Genomic DNA, 20,761 nt, shown 5'->3' on the forward strand with positions numbered 1-20,761 from the left:
AAAATACCTAAGGTAAATAATTATAATGAAGAAAACTTTATTTTGGCTCGTGAATTTTTGAGGGTCTTTCCATGGTTGGTTAGCTTTGTGGCTTTTACACCTGTAGTAGTAATGGCAGGTAAACAGAGAAGGAGAAAGAACCAGTATCCCAATATCCCCTTCAAGAACATACCCCTATGTGACTGGAAGACTTCAAACTAGGTCCAACTCCTTAAATGTTCTACCACCTTCCAACGTCACCATGAGCTGGGGACCAAGCCTTTATCACATTGACCTGGGGGAATATTTATCAATATCATAACAGTGTTTCAAATTCCTAAACAACCCATATGGAGAAATAAGATCCACACAAATACTTTATCTATTTACAAAAACAAAGTCTATTAAATTATTATAAATTAAAATTTTCTTAAGAGCAAAGAGAGGTTTCTTACTTATGCAAAAAAGAACATTAAAAAAATCAGCAATATTCCAAATAAAAGTAGTTATCCCTCACCAGCTCATTAATTCCTATAGGATTAATTAATATTTGGCTCTGTCTTAAATTTGGTGGTCTCATGAACCAATCTGCTTCTCAACTAGAATTCTGGATTGGATGACTCAGTAGAGCAGTAGCCTAAAATTTCCTTGAATGATGCCATCAGAAGTTGGTATCCCAAAATACCTGGCATAGTTCTTCACCACAGAACTCTGAAATAATCATTTTTATACAAAGTGCCATAGCCCCCAGGTTAGAGCAAGGGCTTTGAGGAAAACATCTGAATAAAACCAAAAACTATTGATAGGTGACAAGAGACTTAAAATTGCTGTGCTTAACTTATTACTGATAATAATCAAAAGTGAAAGATCTGATAATGCCAGGTCCTATGGCCCACGCCTGTAATTCCAGTGACTGGGGAGACTGAGGAAGTAAGATCACAAGTTCAAAGCCAGCCTCAGCAACTTAGGGAGACCCTAAAGAGCTTAGCAGAATCTTGTCTCCAAAAATTTGAAAAAAAAAAAAAAAAAAAAAGACTGGGATGTGGCTCAGTGGTTAAGTACCCCTGGATTCAATTCCCACTACCAAAAAAAAAAAAAAATCCCATAAGAACCCATATGATGAATGATGCAACCAAAAGAAGCTGATAGTTTCCATGACATGCAAAACAAAATAATAAAACCAACCCAGAAGCATTTTAAATAAAATACCTATACGATTTACATATCTACAAGAACAATGATTAGCCCTATTTTTGAAGAAGAGCAGTTATCACACCTAACATATAAAAATGAATGGATATAATCATTGATGAGAAAATAAAACTCTTCAAATATAAAATATTAAAATCCTGAGACCAAATATGTCAAGAATTTACAAAGTACATGCTAGGATATACCATGAATACACCAAGAATATCAGTTAACAAGACTCACTAAGTCCACAATAAACACTAAATATCTCTAAGTTAATAAAGCTCAATAGGCATGTGATATGAATTCCCAATTAATTGTTAATGATTTTTGTCCCTAGCTAATTATAAATAAAGTCTAAAACTCTTAAGGGTAATTTTAGATGCCAGTGTTCCAGCTAAGAACTGAAGATGCCCAGCTCATGATGTGATGCAAGTAGAAACAAGGCCTTAATCCTTGGGAGGAAATCATATTAGATACTTGGAATTTAATTCCTTTTAACCTATAAAGATAACTGTTGTACCTTGGGTTTACTTTCTCTGCCATCTGATATATTCTGATTTAAAAAAAATTTTAGAATACAATGAGACAAAACACAACCAAAGCTTAAAAACAATAAGCACTTATTGTCCACTTACAGGTAAATTAGGAAATGAGTTAGGAACCATAAATTCAATCTCTATCTGCGATAGACTCACTTAGAAAAAAGAAGATGATAGCAAGGAAATCCATTTCTGAGGGTATCATTAAAACTAGTCTAGGAGGAAATGATGTAAGAATCATTCATGTGGAAAAAAAAAACAGACGCACAGAAAATATTTTTCCTTACAAATTGTCTGAGCACTATGTGGGCTACACTGTTTTATGTCAGTAATGGATGGGGTTAATGGGAAGACCACATCCATGCCAACTTGTTACTTAGCATAGTTATGGTTTCAGAAACATGGACAAGTTAAGAGCAACTAGTGATAGAATTGATGAGACTTTTCTCCTGATGCAAGAAAGACTCTGGTAATGCTGTCAAAGCACAATAATGTGCAACTCAATGTGAGAAAAGTCAATAAAACTGTTGACATTAGGTCTTTAATAATTCACATGTTCATCCCAGTTGAAGAGTGGAGGTTGAGAATAGGCAATTTTATTGTGCTTCAGGGAATGTGGAACTCAGTGTTATCACCTAGAGGTAAAAAATAGAGTCCACAGGTATTCTGAGAATGTCTCAAAAAGTACTCTCATCATGAATACAGACTGGATACATACAACTTGAAAACAAAATGGACTTCAGTTACACTCCACAAATACCATACATGGAAAGGAGGTTATGTGGAGAAGGGAGGGATTAAAATCATGGAAATAATAGTTTTAAACAAATAATAAATATAAATTCAGTACTCTCAGGCAAAAATAGCAAGTTCCTAAAAAGTTACTAAAAATTTGTTAGTTTAAAACATTTTTTAATTAAAAAAAAATAGTAGACTCCTACTTTCGGTAGTGACATAGTTTGAATAAGCATCCCACAAAGGTCTATGTGCTAAAGCTTCATCCCTGGTCAATGGTGCTTTTGGGGGGTAGTGGAAACTTTAAGAGGTGGGCCCTAGTAAGGGGTCTTTGGGTCACTTTGTGTATGTCCTGAATGCAATTGTGGCACCTTGTGTTCTTCCCCTCTCTTATTGTGCACCCAGACCATGAGTAAGCATTTTTGCTCTGCCACACATTCCTGCTCTGGTGTGCTGCCTCACCCAAAGCATTAAGGTCATAATTGTGGACTAAAATCTCTAAAATTGTAAGATAATATACCCATTGTCTTTACAAGTTGATTATCTCATTTATTTATTAGAGTAAGGCAAAGATAACTAAAGCAAAATATTGATACCAAGATCTCACCGCAGCCTGTGCAGGGAAGGAATCAGTAAACCCTATGAAGGTGGGGTCTGGGAGAAATAAAAGGCTGAAAAAGTAATATTAAGAAAGACAAAAGACACAAGAAATGTAGTTTAAGCGGTGGGGAGCTTTATGGGTGGAAAAGACCTGATGAGTCTGATCCTAACAAAGGGTAAAGGACTGTGAATGCTTTATTTATGGTGAAATTCATCAAAGGGATTTATTGTGAGGAGGGGGTTCTTCAAGGTAAACAAGAAGGGAGAGGCTGTGGGGAAGTTGGCCTGATTGGGTACTTATCACTTGCGCAGTGATTCTTCGTGCTCAAGGTAGCTGGCACCTGAAAGCTATTTGGATGTGTTGGTATCTCTTTCCACTTCCCGGGAGTTGTTTTTGAACCTAGGGCTGTCTAAACCAACAAATTCCGTGGTATTACAGTATTCCCTTTGAGTAGGATGTTAACAAGGCCACAGAGCAATCTCAGATCGGTGAGATGACATGAAGAGTTCTCCCAGTTTAAGATGACTCAGACAAGCCCACAATTCATTCAAAGCTCCCAACACCAAGAAGAAGGTTCTTTGGCATGACTATATACCTGCTGATGTGGAAGAAACTTTGGAATTGGTTTATGGGAATAATTTGGAAATTTGAAAGACCAAGTTAGAAAAAGCCTAGAATGCAGTAAACAGAGTTTAATTGGTGGTTTTGGTAGAAGTTCAGGATACCAGAATGCTGATAAGAATGGAAATAGTAAAGTCTATGCTAAGTAGGCTTCAGATGGATATGAAGATTCTATTAGTAATTAGAGTAAAAGTTATTCATGCTATACAATGTCAGCATTTTTGTCTATCCTGGAGGGTTTGTGAGAAGATGAACTTAAAGGTGACAGACTAGTACATTTGACAAAGAAAATTCCAAAGGAGCACAGCAATTAGGCTGAAACACAGGTATTACTGGTCACTTTTAACCAAGCATACAATGAGAATCTGGAGTTAGAGGAGCAAAATAGAATAGGAAAGGGGATCAGAGGGAGGGAGGAAGAGAGGAGTGAAAGGAGGATTTCTGGGGACTGATATGGAGCAAACTGTGTTATGTCAAAATGATATATAATGGGGGTGGGGAGTGAGAGAAGAATGGAGGAATTTTGGATTATGTAGAGGGAAATGAGAGGGAATGAGATATGAAAAATGGTGGAATGAGACAGACATCATTACCCTATGTACATGTATGATTACACAAATGGTGTGAATCTACATCATGCACAACCAAAGAAAAGAAATGATGTACCCCATTTGTGTACAATGAATCAAAATGCAGTCTGTAAAATAAATAAATAAATAAATAATTTTTAAAAATGAATCCTCTTATTACATATAATTGTAATGCACTAATGAAAATACTGAAAACTAAAACCTCTCAAGTAAAAAAAAAAATTTTTTTTTGGAATTTAATTCATCCAGCAAAGAAGTCTATGAAAAGGTATGGCCAAAGTGTGATGATTATAGGGTATGGGAATTAGTGCCTTATAAAAATTAGCTAAGTGCCCCGCACTTAGACAATAAGAAATACTTTGATGTCGTCTCAGGAATCAGCAATGCCACAGCCATCACAGGCTCAGAGATGTAGAAATGCAAGTTTGTTTTACAGACTTTCTAGGGAAAAATCTTTTTAAAAGTGAGACCCAGGGTTTGCGCAGAACTTTCTAGGCTAGCAAGGCACTCAGAGGCCTGTCATGGTTCCAGTGAGCACAGGACAGCAGACATGAGTGGCAGACCTTAGCATTGTCCATGTGATGCTGGTTCTCCAGGAATGCTGACTGAGAAAGGTATGGGGTGGTGGAGACTTATACTGAGATTTCAAAGAAAAGCCTGGAGACTGGGCAGTGCATTTCAGGACCAGAGTCCCTATTTAAAAACCCTAGGGATGAAGCAAGAAACTGTGAGAGTGAAGCCAATATCTCAGTGAAGATCCCAGAAAGGGAGGGAAGACTGCAATGAGCAATTTCTGCTTAGGGAGGCTACACACAGCCACCAGAACCCACCTAAAATTGTGAGCCAAAATAAACCTTTTTCCTTTATAAAAGTTGATTATCTCAGGTATTTGTTATTGTCACAGAAAACTGACTAACACAGATAGTTTTGGAATAGAGCAGAGTTAAAAGGCACTTGTCCGGATCATTTTATTGCCATTTTGAAATAATTTAATCATTACCAAACAGTTTAAACAGGTAAAGTAGAAACATACATAACTACAGTTTTAGAACTGTGGTTAAGCTCTTCATTATATAGATGAAGAAGCAGAAATAGAGGTTAAGTAAAATACCCAAGGTTATATATAGAGAAAGCCAGCCAGGATTGCAACCTAATTTCTCACAATTCTGAGGAAATGTTTTTTTTTTTTTTTTTCCCCTTCTACAGTATCATGTTCTCTATTTCAATCAACTGTGTGTCAACCATCTCTTATCCAATCATTAAACATTTTTAAGTGTTTACCAGCCATTCAAACAGATACAAATAACAATGATTGAAATGTATTTTTCTCTTACCTACATGAACCTTACAGTTTCTTATTAGCAGAGAGGAATAATGGTAGAGTGCACATAGGAGGGTGTGCTGTTCTTCAAATAAAAGTGAAAGGTGAACTTGATGATTAAGTGTTAATGCGTAGTACATATCAAAAAGAACTCAGTGAGAGTCATGGTGTTTAAGACAGCATCGCAGGTAGTGTCCACAATCAGCACTTAAAGAGAATGGAGAAAACATCGCTGGTAACATAAGCACAGGATTCAACAATCAAGTGAAAAAGAAATACTATGCTGCTTTAAACTTTTAAAAATTCTGACATATTCCTATAATTAAATTTGTGTAAACCTCAGTAGTTTAGTTCTTATTTTTCATGGATTATAGGTAGGATAGGTGAGAGAAAGGTAATTGATGTGTTCAAGGTTAGTTATGCTGGAAAAGTGCTTGAACTAGGACAAGATCATAGGTTTTTCTAATTTCTACTCCCATGTTTTTATACCACAGTGCCACATGAATTATAGCTCAGCTAGCATTCCCTGAAGCAAACAAGCATGGTAGGTGCCATGCCTAATTTTGTGTAACAAAAACTGAATTCAGGAATAAAAAAAATAAATCACAATTTTTAATTCCAACCATTTGCTTCTTTTTTACATTTATTTTTATTCATATATAGAAGCATAAACTTTGTGCATATTAATATATCTTGGTACTTGCATACCTTGTGTATTGTTTAAATCAGGTTAAGCAGATTTTTGCCTCAGATATTTATCACTTTTTATGACAAAAACTCAAAATCCTTTCTTCTACCTTTTTGAAACATACGGTTTGTCATTATGATCTATAGTCACCTTACAGATAACTGTAGCACACCAGAATTTCCTGCTCTTATCTAACTGGAGCTTAGTACCCACTGTCAATCTCTCCCCCTCCCTCCCTCCCCCACCTTCCTATAACTGTCCTTCTATTCTCAGCTTCTAGGAGATCAAGTGCTTAGAGTCCTCATTTGAATGGGATCATGTGGCACTTGTCTTGCTGACCCTGGCTTATTCTACTAACATAATAATCTCCAGTTCCATCCACATCATCACAAATGACAGGATTTTATTCTTTTTTTTTTTTTTATGGCCGATTAGATTTACATGGTACTCATTTACCATATTTTCTTTATCTATCCTGAGTTGATAGACACTTAGATTTTTTTCATTTCTTGAAAATTTTGAATTTTCCATAGTTATTCAATTAAGAAATGATTAACTCTATACCTAAACATGTCTTCTGAATATGAAGACTGTGCAATTTCTCTTACTGAACTTCTCCCCTTGAAATGAGATTTTATTACCTAGAAGTCATGAAAGCACACAGGTTTATTAACCTTTAACTACCAGAATAGGAGTCAAAAAGGGCATTCACCTTTGAACTTTTCTTCCTTGCTGAGGAATGTACCTTGAATATATTTGGAAATTTTCAGATTTTCAGTCCTGCTGCAGTTATCAACACATTACCAACTGGAAAAATAGCCCTGCCGCGTGTCAGCGAAATTTGCTTCTCATCTCACTTAAAGATATTACAGTGCAGATGGTGTTTATTACACACTCCTGACTATTCTGATGTTGAAATCCTCAACCTCAAGGTCATGGTATTAGAAAGTGAGGCCTTTGTAAGGTGATTTGTCTCATGGGACAGAGCCTTCATAAGTGGGATCAGGGCCCTTATAAAAGAGGCCTGAGAGCAAGCCCTGTCCATTCTACCGCATAAGATTAGAGTGAGAAGAAGGCTGACTATGAGGAAGAAAGTCCTCACATGATACTGAATATGCTTAAAAGTCTCCAGAACTGTGAATTTCTGTATTTTATAAGCTACCAAGTCTATGGTATTTTTTATAGTAGTCCAAACAGATTAAGATGGTCGGTGACAAAAAAAAAAAAAAAAAAAAAGTACTCACCATATCTTTTTCTTACTATAAAAACTAGTTTGAACTAAAGAGGAAAATTCCAAAGTAAAATATTTCCTGAAATGAACTCCAGATTACAATACCGCATGGTGTGCCACAGATTCCTAGCAAAGTCTACTTCAGCCCATTTATTTTCACAAGTTTGCCTCTGACCTGTGGTTTATACCACTTTATTACAACAAAAAGTTCTTCACAGTAAGCTTCTTGCCAGAAGTCACAAACCTTTCACCTTCTCTTGAAAATATTTACTTTCTTCTCCCAGGGCTCAGAAAATTCTTAAGAGGGACCTAAAATTCATGTGGTCCAAACAAATCAAATTTAAGACAGATACTGAGCCCGTAAAATTCTTCTTCACACTGGTCCACTGTCCATGAGTTTCCCAGTTATCTTGAGCCCTTTGCAATCCTAATTGTAATATCCTCTCCCTTTTACGGCAGTCTCAGGGTATCTGAACATCAGAGAATTGCAGATATTTATTAGAGGAAGTTTATAAGTCATAGGAGTAGATGGAGTGATTACTTCTAAGTTATTAATGCCTGTCCCTGTTGTGGGGAAAACATTTGGAAGTTTGGGCATTCATGCCCCTTTATAGCCAGCATTTTTAGGAACATTGAAAGCACTTAGAATCTGCAGTTATACAGATGCTAGCACCAGGCTAGGGATGTCATTTCCTCATATTTATTCAATCCTTTGTTGATGATGTATACTATGTTAAATAAGGTATTGTGAACATTACACTGCACAAAATAAGACAGGGTTGACTTATTCATGGATTTTAGAGTCTACTACAGTCAATAGATAATAGTTACACAAATTAAACACCACGAACACAATTGCCATGCAATAATGATCTAAGGAAAGATTAATACATCAAACAGGAGAACCTTCCAAAGAGGTCTCCTTAGGAATGTGACATTGAGTTGTGCTTTACAGATATTAATAGAATAATGAAAATGCCTTGCAAAAAAGAAAATAAGGTAGACAAAGGCCCTATGGCAAGAAATTATGACATATTCAAAGGAAAAGTCGACATGACTGACACAGAGAAAGAACATGATGAATGATAGGATAAATCGTTGATATTCCTTCTCAGTTCAGTTTCTCTATTGTGCAGTGCATCTGCCTTTCATGGTTTTCTTTTTTTCTGCTTTTTCTCCTTCTCCTTCTTCTTCTCCTTCTCCTTCCTGCTGCCCTAACCCTTTTCGTGCTTATTTTCTTCACAAAATGGTAAATGTTTTAAAACCATCATCAGACAAGTAAATTTATAACACCTTTAAGAATGATGAACAACGACAAGCCCCCGAACCAATGGAGAGCTTCGATCCGCAAGCAGCCCCTGGGATCAGGGCAGGGCAGCCAGAGACCTCTTCAGGCAGCTCTGCCCACTCCGGCTGCAGGCTCTCTTCACGGGGCGATCCAAGATGGCGGCCTAGAGGGTGACTGCACCCCCAGTCGCTCCAGAACCCAGGAGTTCAGAAGGGGAGGCATTGAGAGACTCGGACTGAAATAGAGCCACGGGTGAGTCTGCCCACTGGGTAAAGCTCGGCCCGGGTGGCAGGCCCAGATAGAGGTGGCTTATCGGAGCCGGGCAGGGCAGCTAGAGTCTTCCACGGGCAGTCCTGCGCACTCCAAAGGTGGGCCCCGCCCACACAGCCAGCTTCTCCAGGTTCCCGGAGCAGGCCCGCTAGTGAGAGCCTTTCTGACCAGAACAAGCTCCAAGTCCTGGAGCCAGCGCAGCACAGCTTACTATGGCACGCAAGCAGCTTCAGGAACCAGAATAGGGCAGCCAGAGACTTCCCCAAGTAGCCTGGAACCCTGCGATGGGAGGTGCCTTTCAAGGCTAGCTTCTCAGACCAGACCGCCCAGTGAGAGGTTTTCTACATAGAACCAGCCACAAACCCCCGAACCAACGGAGAGTTTCGATCCGCAAGCAGCCCCTGGGATCAGGGCAGGGCAGCCAGAGACCTCTTCAGGCGGCTCTGCCCACTCCGGCTGCAGGCTCTTTCCACGGGGTGATCCAAGATGGCGGCCTAGAGGGTGACTGCACCCCTAGTCGTGCCAGAACCCAGGAGTTCAGAAGGGGAGGCATTGAGAGACTCGGACTGAAATAGAGCCACAGGTGAGTCTGCCCACTGGGTAAAGCTCGGCCCGGGTGTCAAGCCCAGATAGAGGTGGCTTATCGGAGCCGGGCAGGGCAGCTAGAGTCTTCCCAAGGTAGCCTTCCACACTCCGGCAGTGGGCTCCTCCCACACGGCCAGCTGCACAGTGCAGGCCCACAGTGAGAGCCTTTCCGCACAGAGCCAGCTCCAAACCGTGGAAACAGTAGGGGGCTAGAGGCAGTTTTCTTCGGATGCACTCCATTATCAGATTCCTCCAAGACATCAGGCTACTGAAAGCTGGGAGGTGATACACTGGAAATCTACTGGGACACTATAAGCCCATAGCGGAAAACTGCAATATCTCAGGGTCCCACTGACAGCTGACCAATATGAGAAAACAAGGGAAGAAAATGTCCCAAACAAACCTAGATACTACATCAATAAAACCCAATGACAGCACAGCAGAAGAAATGTCAGAAAGGGAGTTCAGAATGTACATAATTAAAACGATCAGGGAAGCTAATGAGGAGATGAAAGAGCAAATGCAGGCATTGCAGGAGGAGATGAAAGAGCAAATGCAGGCACTAAATGATCGCACCAATCAACAGTTAAAAGACCAAATACGGGAAGCAAGAGATCATTTCAATAAAGAGTTACAGATACTGAAAAAAAAACAAACTGAAATACTTGAAATGAAGGAAACAATAAACCAAGTTAAAAACTCCATAGAAAGCATAACCATTAGGATAGAACACCTGGAAGACAGAACCTCAGATATTGAAGACAAATTATTTAATCTTGAAAGCAAAGTTGGCCAAACAGAAAAGATGGTAAGAAATCATGAACAGAATCTATAAGAATTATGGGATATCATGAAAAGGCCAAATTTAAGAATTATTGGGATTGAGGAAGGCTTAGAGAAACAAACCAAAGGAATGAACAATATATTCAATGAAATAATATCAGAAAATTTCCCAAATCTGAAGAATGAAATGGAAAACCAAGTACAAGAGGCTTATAGAACTCCAAACATACAAAATTACAACAGACCCACACCAAGGCACATTATTATGAAAATACCTAACATACAAAATAAAGACAGAATTTTAAAGGCCGCGAGAGAAAAGAATCAAATTACATTCAGAGGGAAACCAATAAGAATATCAGCAGATTTTTCAATTCAGACCCTAAAAGCTAGAAGGGCCTGGAACAACATATACCAAGCCCTGAAAGAAAACGGATGCCAACCAAGAATCTTATACCCAGCAAAACTTACCTTCAAATTTGACGATGAAATAAGATCCTTCCATGATAAACAAAAGCTAAAGGAATTTACAAAAAGAAAGCCAGCATTACAGAACATTCTCAGCAAAATATTCCATGAGGAAGAGATGAAAAACAACAATGCAAATCAGCAACAGGAGGCGCTAGCCTAAAGGAATAGCCAAATAAAGGAGAAACCAAATCATGTCAAAAACAAATATGAGTCAATTGACTGGGAATACAAATCATATCACAATAATAACCCTGAATGTTAATGGCCTGAATTCATCAATCAAAAGACACAGACTGGCAGATTGGATTAAAAAGAAAAATCCAACAATATGCTGCCTGCAAGAGACTCATGTCATAGAAAGAGACACCCATAGACTAAAGGTGAAAGGATGGGGAAAAACATAGCATGCACACGGACACAGCAAAAAAGCTGGAGTATCCATCCTCATTTCAGATAATGTGGACTTCAAGCCAAAACTAGTCAGAAGGGATAAAGAAGGACATTACATGCTGCTTAAGGGAAGCATAAATCAGCAAGACATAACAATCATAAATATCTATGCCCTGAACATTGGCTCATCCACATACGTCAAACGAATCCTTCTCAATTCCAGAAATCAAATAGACCACAACACAATAATACTAGGTGATTTTAACACACCTCTTTCACTACTGGATAGATCGTCCAAACAAAAATTGAATAAAGAAACTATAGATCTCAACAACACAATCAACAATTTAGACTTAACGGACATATATAGAATATATCATCCAACAAAGAACGAATACACTTTCTTCTCAGCAGCACATGGATCCTTCTCTAAAATAGACCGTATTTTATGCCACAAAGCTACTGTTAGCAAATACAAGAAGATAGAGATACTACCTTGTACTCTGTCAGATCATAATGGATTGAAATTAGAAATAAATGACAGAATAAAAAACAGAAACTTCTCCAATACCTGGAGATTAAATAATACACTATTATATGATGAATGGATAACAGAAGACATCAGGAGGGAAATAAAAAAATTCTTAGAAGTAAACGAGAACAAAGACACATCATATCAAAATCTCTGGGAGACTATGAAAGCAGTACTTAGAGGAAGATTTATTTCATGGGGCGCATTCAAAAAAAGAAGTAGAAATCAACAAATAAACGACTTAACACTACAGCTCAAAGCACTAGAAAAAGAAGAGCAGACCAATACCAAAAGTAGTAGAAGACAGGAAATAGTTAAAATCAGAGCCGAAATCAACGAAATCGAAACAAAAGAAACAATTGGAAAAATTAACAAAATAAATAGTTGGTTCTTTGAAAAAATAAATAAAATTGATAAACCCTTAGCCACACTAACAAAGAGAAAGAGGGAGAAAACTCAAATTACTAAAATTCGGAATGAACAAGGAAACATCACAACAGACACGACTGAAATACAAAACATAATTAGAAGCTGTTTCGAAAATCTATACTCCAACAAAACAGAAAACCTCGAAGACATCAACAAATTTCTAGAGACATATGAATTACCTAAACTGAACGAGGAGGACATACACAACTTAAATAAACCAATTTCAAGCAATGAAATAGAAGAGGTCATCAAAAGCCTACCAACAAAGAAAAGTCCAGGACCAGATGGGTTCTCAGCCGAGTTCTACAAAACCTTTAAAGAAGAGCTCATTCCAATACTCCTCAAAGTATTCCATGAAATAGAAGAGGAGGGAACCCTCCCAAATTCGTTCTACGAAGCCAATATCACCCTGATACCTAAACCAGACAGAGACACATCGAGGAAAGAAAATTTCAGACCAATATCCTTAATGAACATCGACGCAAAAATTCTCAACAAAATTTTAGCAAATTGCATACAAATATATATTAAAAAGATAGTGCACCACGATCAAGTGGGTTTTATCCCAGGGATGCAAGGTTGGTTCAACATTCAGAAATCCATAAATGTCATTCACCATATCAACAGACTTAAAGTCAAGAATCACATGATTATTTCAATAGATGCAGAAAAAGCATTCGATAAAATACAGCATCCCTTCATGCTCAAAACACTAGAAAAAATTGGGGTAGTGGGAACATTCCTTAACATTATAAAGGCCATCTACGCTAAGCCCATGGCTAATATCATTCTAAATGGTGAAAAACTGAAAGCGTTCCCCCTAAAAACTGGAACAAGGCAGGGATGCCCTCTTTCACCACTTCTATTCAACATCGTCCTTGAGACTCTAGCCAGAGCAATCAGACAAACCAAAGAAATTAAAGGGATACGAATTGGAAAAGAAGAACTCAAACTATCCCTGTTCGCTGATGACATGATTATATATGTAGAGGAACCTGGAAATTCCACCAGAAAACTTTTAGAACTCAAAAGTGAATTCAGTAAAGTAGCAGGATATCAGATCAATGCTCATAAATCCAATGCATTTCTATACATAACTGATGAATCTTCAGAAAGAGAAATTAGGAAAACTACCCCATTCACAATAGCATCAAAAAAAATAAAATACTTGGGAATCAATCTCACAAAAGAAGTGAAAGACCTCTACAATGAGAACTACAGAACACTAAAGAAAGAAATTAAAGAAAATCTTAGAAGATGGAAAGATCTCCCATGTTCCTGGATAGGCAGAATTAATATTGTCAAAATGGCTATACTACCTAAAGTGCTATACAGATTCAATGCAATTCCAATTAAAATCCCAATGATGTACTTTACAGAAATAGAGCAACAATTATGAAATTCATCTGGAAGAATAAAAAACCTAGTATAGCTAAAGCAATCCTCAGTAGCAAGAGCGAAGCAGGGGGTATTGCAATACCAGATCTTCAACTCTACTACAAAGCAATAGTAACAAAACGGCATGGTATTGGTACCAAAATAGACAGGTAGATCAATGGTACAGAATAGAGGACATGGACACTAACCCAAATAAATACAATTTTCTCATACTAGACAAAGGGGCCAAAAATATGCAATGGAGAAAAGATAGCCTCTTCAACAAATGGTGCTGGGAAAACTGGAAAACCATATGCAATAGAATGAAATTAAACCCCTATCTCTCACCCTACAAAAACTCAACTCAAAATGGATCAAGTACCTTGGAATCAGACCAGAGACCCTGCATCTTATAGAAGAAAAAGTAGGTCCAAATCTTCAACTTGTTGGCTTAGGATCAGACTTCCTTAACAGGACTCCCATAGCACAAGAAATAAAAGCAAGAATCAATAACTGGGATAGATTCAAACTAAAAAGTTTCTCTCAGCAAAGGAAACTATCAGTAATGTGAAGAGAGAGCCTACAGAGTGGGAGAATATCTTTGCCAACCATACCTCAGATAGAGCGCTAATTTCCAGAATCTATAAAGAACTCAAAAAACTCTACACCAAGAATACAAATAATCCAATCAACAAATGGGCTAAGGAAATGAACAGACACTTCACAGAAGAAGATGTACAAGTAATCAACAGATATATGAAAAAATGTTCAACATCCCTAGTAATAAGGGAAATGCAAATCAAAACTACCCTAAGATTTCATCTCACCCCAATTAGAAGGCGATTATCAAGAATACAAGCAACAATAGGTGTTGGCGAGTATGTGGTAAAAAAGGAACACTCATGCATTGCTGGTGGGGTTGCCAATTAGTGCAGCCACTCTGGAAAGCAGTGTGGAGATTCCTCAGAAACCTTGGAATGGAAACACCATTTGACCCAGCTATCCCACTCCTTGGCCTATACCCAAAGTTCTTAAAATCAGCATACTACAGAGATACAGCCTCATCAATGTTCATTGCTGCTCAATTCACCATAGCCAGATTGTGGAACCAACCTAGATGCCCTTCAGTTGATGAATGGATAAAGAAACTGTGGCATATATATACAATGGCATATTACTCCGCAATCAAGAGTGATAAAATTATGGCATTTGTAGGCATATGGATGAAATTGGAGAATATCATGCTAAGTGAGATAAGCCAATCTCTAAAAACTAATGAACGAATGATCTCGCTGATAAGCAGATGAGGACATATAATGGGGGGTGGGAGGGGTTAGCATTAGGTTTAGGGTTAGGTTTAGGGTTAGGGATAAGGAGAGCGGTAAGAATGAAGGAAAGAAGGACTGTATAGAGGGAAAAGAGGGGTGGGAGCGGTGGGGGGGAAGGAAAAAAAAATAAACATCATTGCCCCATGTAAACGTATGATTACACAAATGGTATGCCTTGACTCTATGTACAAATAGAGAAACAACATGTATCCCATTTGTATACAATAAAAAAAAAAAGAATGATGAACAACGAAAAAGTGTACATGAAATAAAGAACCATTTTACATATTTTATTATATTTTATTTTGTTTTATATTAAATACTTCAACATTTTAACCAGCATATTTATTTAGGTTATCATAATACTTATCTAAAAATCATGATTCTAAAAATGTGATAAGAATCTTTTTTCATAGTCTGAGTGTCAGTCTGTAATTAATATGTATAGATTTAGTCAAGAATAATAGATTCCAAGTTAGAAATATCTAGATAATAATGTTTTTACCCTTTTCTCCTCACCGAAGTCTATTACCAAGACAGAGCAAGAGAAAGTTCTTAAATAACTGGCAAATAGAAAATATTTTGAAATCAACTGTTGGCAAACACCAGAACTAGATATATAACAATTCTCATGACGAGTATAGTGCTAAGTGAAGTTGACGTGGCCCCAAAGCATCCAGACAACACAATGCTTTAGAAAATATAAGATCTAGGAATTCAGGCCTGCAGAGGAAACCTGAAACATCCCCATAGATTTTTCATCATATTCTGTGTCATAGCTAGGAAGCAAAAATAAAGTAGTAATCTGCTTCTTAATTTTCCGGGAACCAGTTGAATAAACTAGAATTCTGGACTGAAGATGTGACACAGCAAAGAAGAAAGATTGAGCAAGAAGCCCCTCTGTAGCCACTGACCCAAGTCAGTTTTGCTTGTGTTAATACAGTTCTACGCAGAACTGTAACGGCAACAAAAACTCCCACTTATACAAAAAAGGAGACACAAAAATCCGAGAGTAGATATGGCATCCAGAGAAGGAGATCCCGTTAAGCATCATGACAAAATATCTTCATAGAGTGAAATTCAATTAAAACTTCAGATAATTCACAAACATTCTCCCCAAATTATTCCACAAGTTTTTAACCTTAAAATAGACAAGAGTTTTAAGGAGTTGTCAGTGATATGTACAAAGTAGCAGTTTAGATTTGAAATTTTCCAAAATAGTGAAATGTTTTCTGTTATCCCATAGAATAACAGCCAACAACAAATAAACATGAAACACAAGCAGAAAACTCCTTTTTCAGAAAAAGAAAATACAGAGAAACTAAGGAAACATTCAAACTTGAACACAGTATGCTAGAAGGAAATCCTCAAATTCTAATTGTTAATAGAAACAGCAGAGAACTTGGAAGACCTGAGGAAACAGCAATGGGCGTGAGGGTGGAATAGGGCGATGCAATGAGGCATCAAATGGTGCACCTCCAAAATCAGCAGAAGTGCACTTGTACCTTGTGTGACATTGGCACAGCTTTAAGCACGTGGAAAGGTGATAATGTGCAGCCATAGCCCAGTAGCATGACAGGTAGGTCTCATAAAGTGTGAGAAATAACATATTTCAAAGGAGAGGGATAGACTTTTAAGGAAGGGGCTAAAATTGGAGACAGTAACCAATGATGAAATGAGAGCAATGGAAACTCCCCAGAACACACGGTTTTCAAAAGTCAGAAGTTTGGCTACCAAGGAATACCAAATTTAAAGGAAATAGTTGCTTGCAAAAAGTTCCCAGGAGGGATTTATTGCCTTCTCTCCTTATGAAAAAATTTGATACAGAAAAATTGAACTTAGAAGCAGATAATGAGTAAGTGAATTGTTAAACAACTGGCAAAACGAAGTTTCTAAAAAAAAAAGAAAACATTAAAAAATAAAGTCAAAATCTTCAGGAACATTGAAAAGTATACACCTGGTAAACTACAAAATACAGAACATAAAGGATAGAAATTTAAAAAGATAGGAAGTAACTGAAACAAAAATAAGGATTAAAAACTACTAGTAAGAAATTATAAGATTAATAGGGTAAAGAGAGCCAAAATATGCATGCTGGGAGTTCCCAAAGAAAAACATCAAAGCAACTGGAGACAACAAATGTTTGTGTTGCAATTCAATAAACATTTCCTGAGATAGAATGAAATCTAATATTATAGGGTGGAGTCTAATATTTAGTGCCAGAGAATATAAGCAAGAATGTTAAATAATAAGGAGGACAAGTCTTGGAGAAATTTTTGGATTTTTAAAGAAAATTTTGGATGTCAAAGTTATTTACATGTTTTTTTTAAATAAATCTTTTTTTGTATTATATTAGGGATTTGCTAAATAATCACATTTTAGCTGCTCTTATTCAAAAAAGTAATTATGTGAGATAATAGATATGTTCATCTGCTTCACTATAGCAATACTTTACTATCTATACGTACCTCACAACACCACATTGTAAACCTTTTTTTTTTTAATGTCACAAAGCACACTTTATTTTTATTTGAATTTGCCAAATGTTCTATACAAGGCAAACACTTCACCATGAAATATTTAAATTAAAAATAAATAAGTTCATTCCATCCTACATAGATCTTCAGCTGCCACATACAAATAAAAGACATCAGTTATAAATTAAATAAGTTAAAATAAATAGTTGTAGGAGACTCTGTGTGGTCCAGCAAGATCACCTCTTTGTTCCCTTTGTTCTGGACCCCAATTTCTACACTGTGTAAGACACTGGACAGTTCATTGGGATTAGCCCCTCAGTGAAAAAGCCCTTGAACACAAGTTTCCAAATCATGTTTGGATGCTGGGGTCAGGTGCTCAGAGTCTAGCACAGTGTCTGAAGCCAGAGATCCAGCAAAGTGAAAGCTCAGAAGCCCAGGCCTCTAACCCACCACCACACCTTCTTGTAATTTATCCAGAGATACTGAAACAGGAAATTCAAAGAGTACAAAGCAAGACATACCACAGTGAAGCAGTCAGAAATATCAGATGAGTCTGAGATGTTGAATGGTCAAACTCTTCTTTGTACCAAGATATAGCAATTTCTAACACAGTCACAGGCTAAATTTTACCACAGAATTTCTGATTTCATTAAATAGGTTGAATTAATTTAAACCTCTTAATTAGAAAACAAGCCTTCTGGAGGCAGAGTTCAGGTCACAGATGAGGTCTATTCAAGGCCTGTCACTAATACCCTTCACAGGCAAGGCATTACTCATCAATCACTGCACTCTTTTAGCTCAGATCCCTCCTCCATATAGCACTCCAGACAGCCTCTACCAATCCATTAGTTTTAATGCTTGAGACAAAAATTCATTACTAACCCTAGTCCTTCTCTATGTACTGAACTCTTTCATGTGAAGGAGGCATTGAAGCTGGACACCTATGTATCTTAGGTGCCTTCAGACTAATTATTTAGTCTTTTTGAACTGGTGTCTACATATAAATGGATAAAAGCCACCTAACTCAGCTGTTGGAAAGATTAGAATAATTTGTGTAAAGTGCTCAGTATCATGCCTGGCACATAGTAGGCATTTAATAAATGATAATTATTATTACCATTATTATTATGGGATAATTTTAAGGCTACTGATGTTGAAAGTGGAATTGATAATGACGTTTCCATTGACAGAGGACAGCATAATATTATATATTAGGTCAAACCATATGCAATGGATATTTGACTCTTTTTGACCTATAGACCAATATGCAATGGTCTAATTCATTCAAATCACTTACATAGTCTAACTTTATCAGACTCTTTGCTTCATGGTTGTCCCCAGAGACATATGCCCACCATTTAAAAAGTTCCTCAAATCAGTTGCTAGTGTAAGCACAGCAGGGAATCTGCTGAGGACTTGATGACTAATCCCACTATCTTGTGTCTATTCACATAACCTCTGGAGGCCTCAATTTCCCCATCTGTAGATTGGGAATAATTGTGTTTTTTGTTTTTGTTTTTTGTTTTTTTTCAAGTGGGCTTTGTGATGATAAGAAGAGATAATGGCTGGGAAAGTACTTTTGAAAGTTAAAAATCATTGTACCAAATCAAGGTATTGTTAATTCTACTAAATTATGCCACTTAAGAAAACATTAACATTTAATTTTAATCTTTTTCTATAGAAAAACTGCACATAAAAGAACAGAGAATTCATGCAATAATGCCAAATGACCATCAGAACTGATTTTGATGACACTGTCAAGTAGATATTAGAACTATTCAGTAAATACCTAGTGCTTTGTCCTTAAAATTTGTACCTCACCAATGCGAAATAAACATGAAATGAGAATAGTGAGAACCATGGGGTTTACAAATCCCTCAAATGTCAAGCTTTTACATTCATGTCAGAAATTATACATTTTGGAAAAGCCCACAAGGAAAACAGAGGAATTGCCTTTGTTCTCCCTTGTAGTTCTTTAAAATGGGCTGGCAACGTTTGCTTTTGGTATAGTTATGCCTAAGGATAGGGAAATAAACTTTATGACCTCCCAAAGTAACTTTCAGACCAACAGTTTTATTTTTCCTTCAAGGGACCGTTCCTTTTCCATGCCCAAAGCCAGGGTGATCAGTTAGTGAGGGAGAATGATGTTCGGACCAGCTACTAGTACAGGTGAGTGTGGCTCAGTCCCAATCCTCAAGTTTTCTTCCCTTATCCTGTGAACCTCAGCCAGTGCAAGGCACTGGGAAGGGTCACCTTTAGTCGGCCTCGAAGGCGCTGTTGGTGGCTCCCACATATTCAGACTTCTTGTGCCTGGTCCACATTTTTCGGAGGATGCCAGGGACACCGCAGGAAGCACTGCCTGTCAGTGGCAGGGAAGCCTCCGCACCCTGGGGGAGAGCTGGATACTCTTCCGTCATCTTCTTGAGATGTCTGGATCCTCTTCCTAGAACAGTTCCATTCTCTGAGCCTGTGGCTACCACCTCTGCTGCAGCTGGAGATTTCACTGAGATCCGGGCCACTGGAGGAATCAGTGATTTTCCATATGCTCGATTCCCACACAGATTTGATGCTTTGGGTTCAGAAATCCCCACAGGTCTGGAGTGGGTTTTGGCGGGATGCGCCCCGGGAGGCCGAGCGTTCTGTAGACGCCGGAACCTGTGGTCTTCGCCTGCGTCCCGAAGGTCGCTATGGTGCGGCAGCAGCTCCAGGGGCCGGGACGTGTAGAGGTCCATCTCGATCACCACATTCTTGGTCAAGAGGTGTTGAGAGCTTTTGACTCTTCTCCTGGCTGGACTGGACACCTTGGAAGGAATCACGGTGGTGAAAACTTCTATATTTTCATCGCTGCAGCTATAAATCTGATGCATCGTTTCAGCCTTCTCTCCCCCAAGTGTCTGGGAACCGGCAGCCAGTCTCTGGACCCCTAGTCTCGAGGTTTCCTAATCCAGTCTGGCTCTCGGATCATTGTGTAGGTCCACAAAAGACAGGCTGGGGCTGTAAGCTCATCTCATTCCAGTCTTCACTGCCTGTAAATCTTAATATACACAATAAAATTTATTTTTTAAAAATCTAACATAAAGTGAAGTAACTCTATCCCAGCACCTCCTGGCATCTCCCACCCATGCTTATTGTGAATTAGCATCCTCATATCAGAGAAAACATTCGGTCTTTGGTTTTGGGGGTTTTGCTTATTTCACTTGGCATGATATTCTCCAACTCCATCCATTTACCGGCAAATGCCGTGATTTCATGCTTCTTTAAAGCTGAGTAATATTCCATCATATACACACCACATTTTCTTTATCCATTTATCTGTTGAAGGGCACCTAGGT

General features: G+C 37.9%; 1 protein-coding gene across 1 annotated transcript; it reads right to left on the minus strand.

The window, feature by feature from the left end:
* Nucleotides 1–19,684: 19,684 nt before the first annotated feature.
* Nucleotides 19,685–20,369, minus strand: LOC124978973 (vexin-like). Its single transcript, XM_047542968.1, has one exon. It carries the CDS (start codon nucleotides 20,294–20,296, stop codon nucleotides 19,685–19,687), a length of 612 nt encoding a protein of 203 aa, XP_047398924.1. The 5' UTR covers nucleotides 20,297–20,369.
* Nucleotides 20,370–20,761: the final 392 nt, after the last annotated feature.

Source organism: Sciurus carolinensis, chromosome 3 (genome assembly GCF_902686445.1).
Source record: "Sciurus carolinensis chromosome 3, mSciCar1.2, whole genome shotgun sequence".
In the NCBI taxonomy this organism is placed as follows: domain Eukaryota; kingdom Metazoa; phylum Chordata; class Mammalia; order Rodentia; family Sciuridae; genus Sciurus; species Sciurus carolinensis.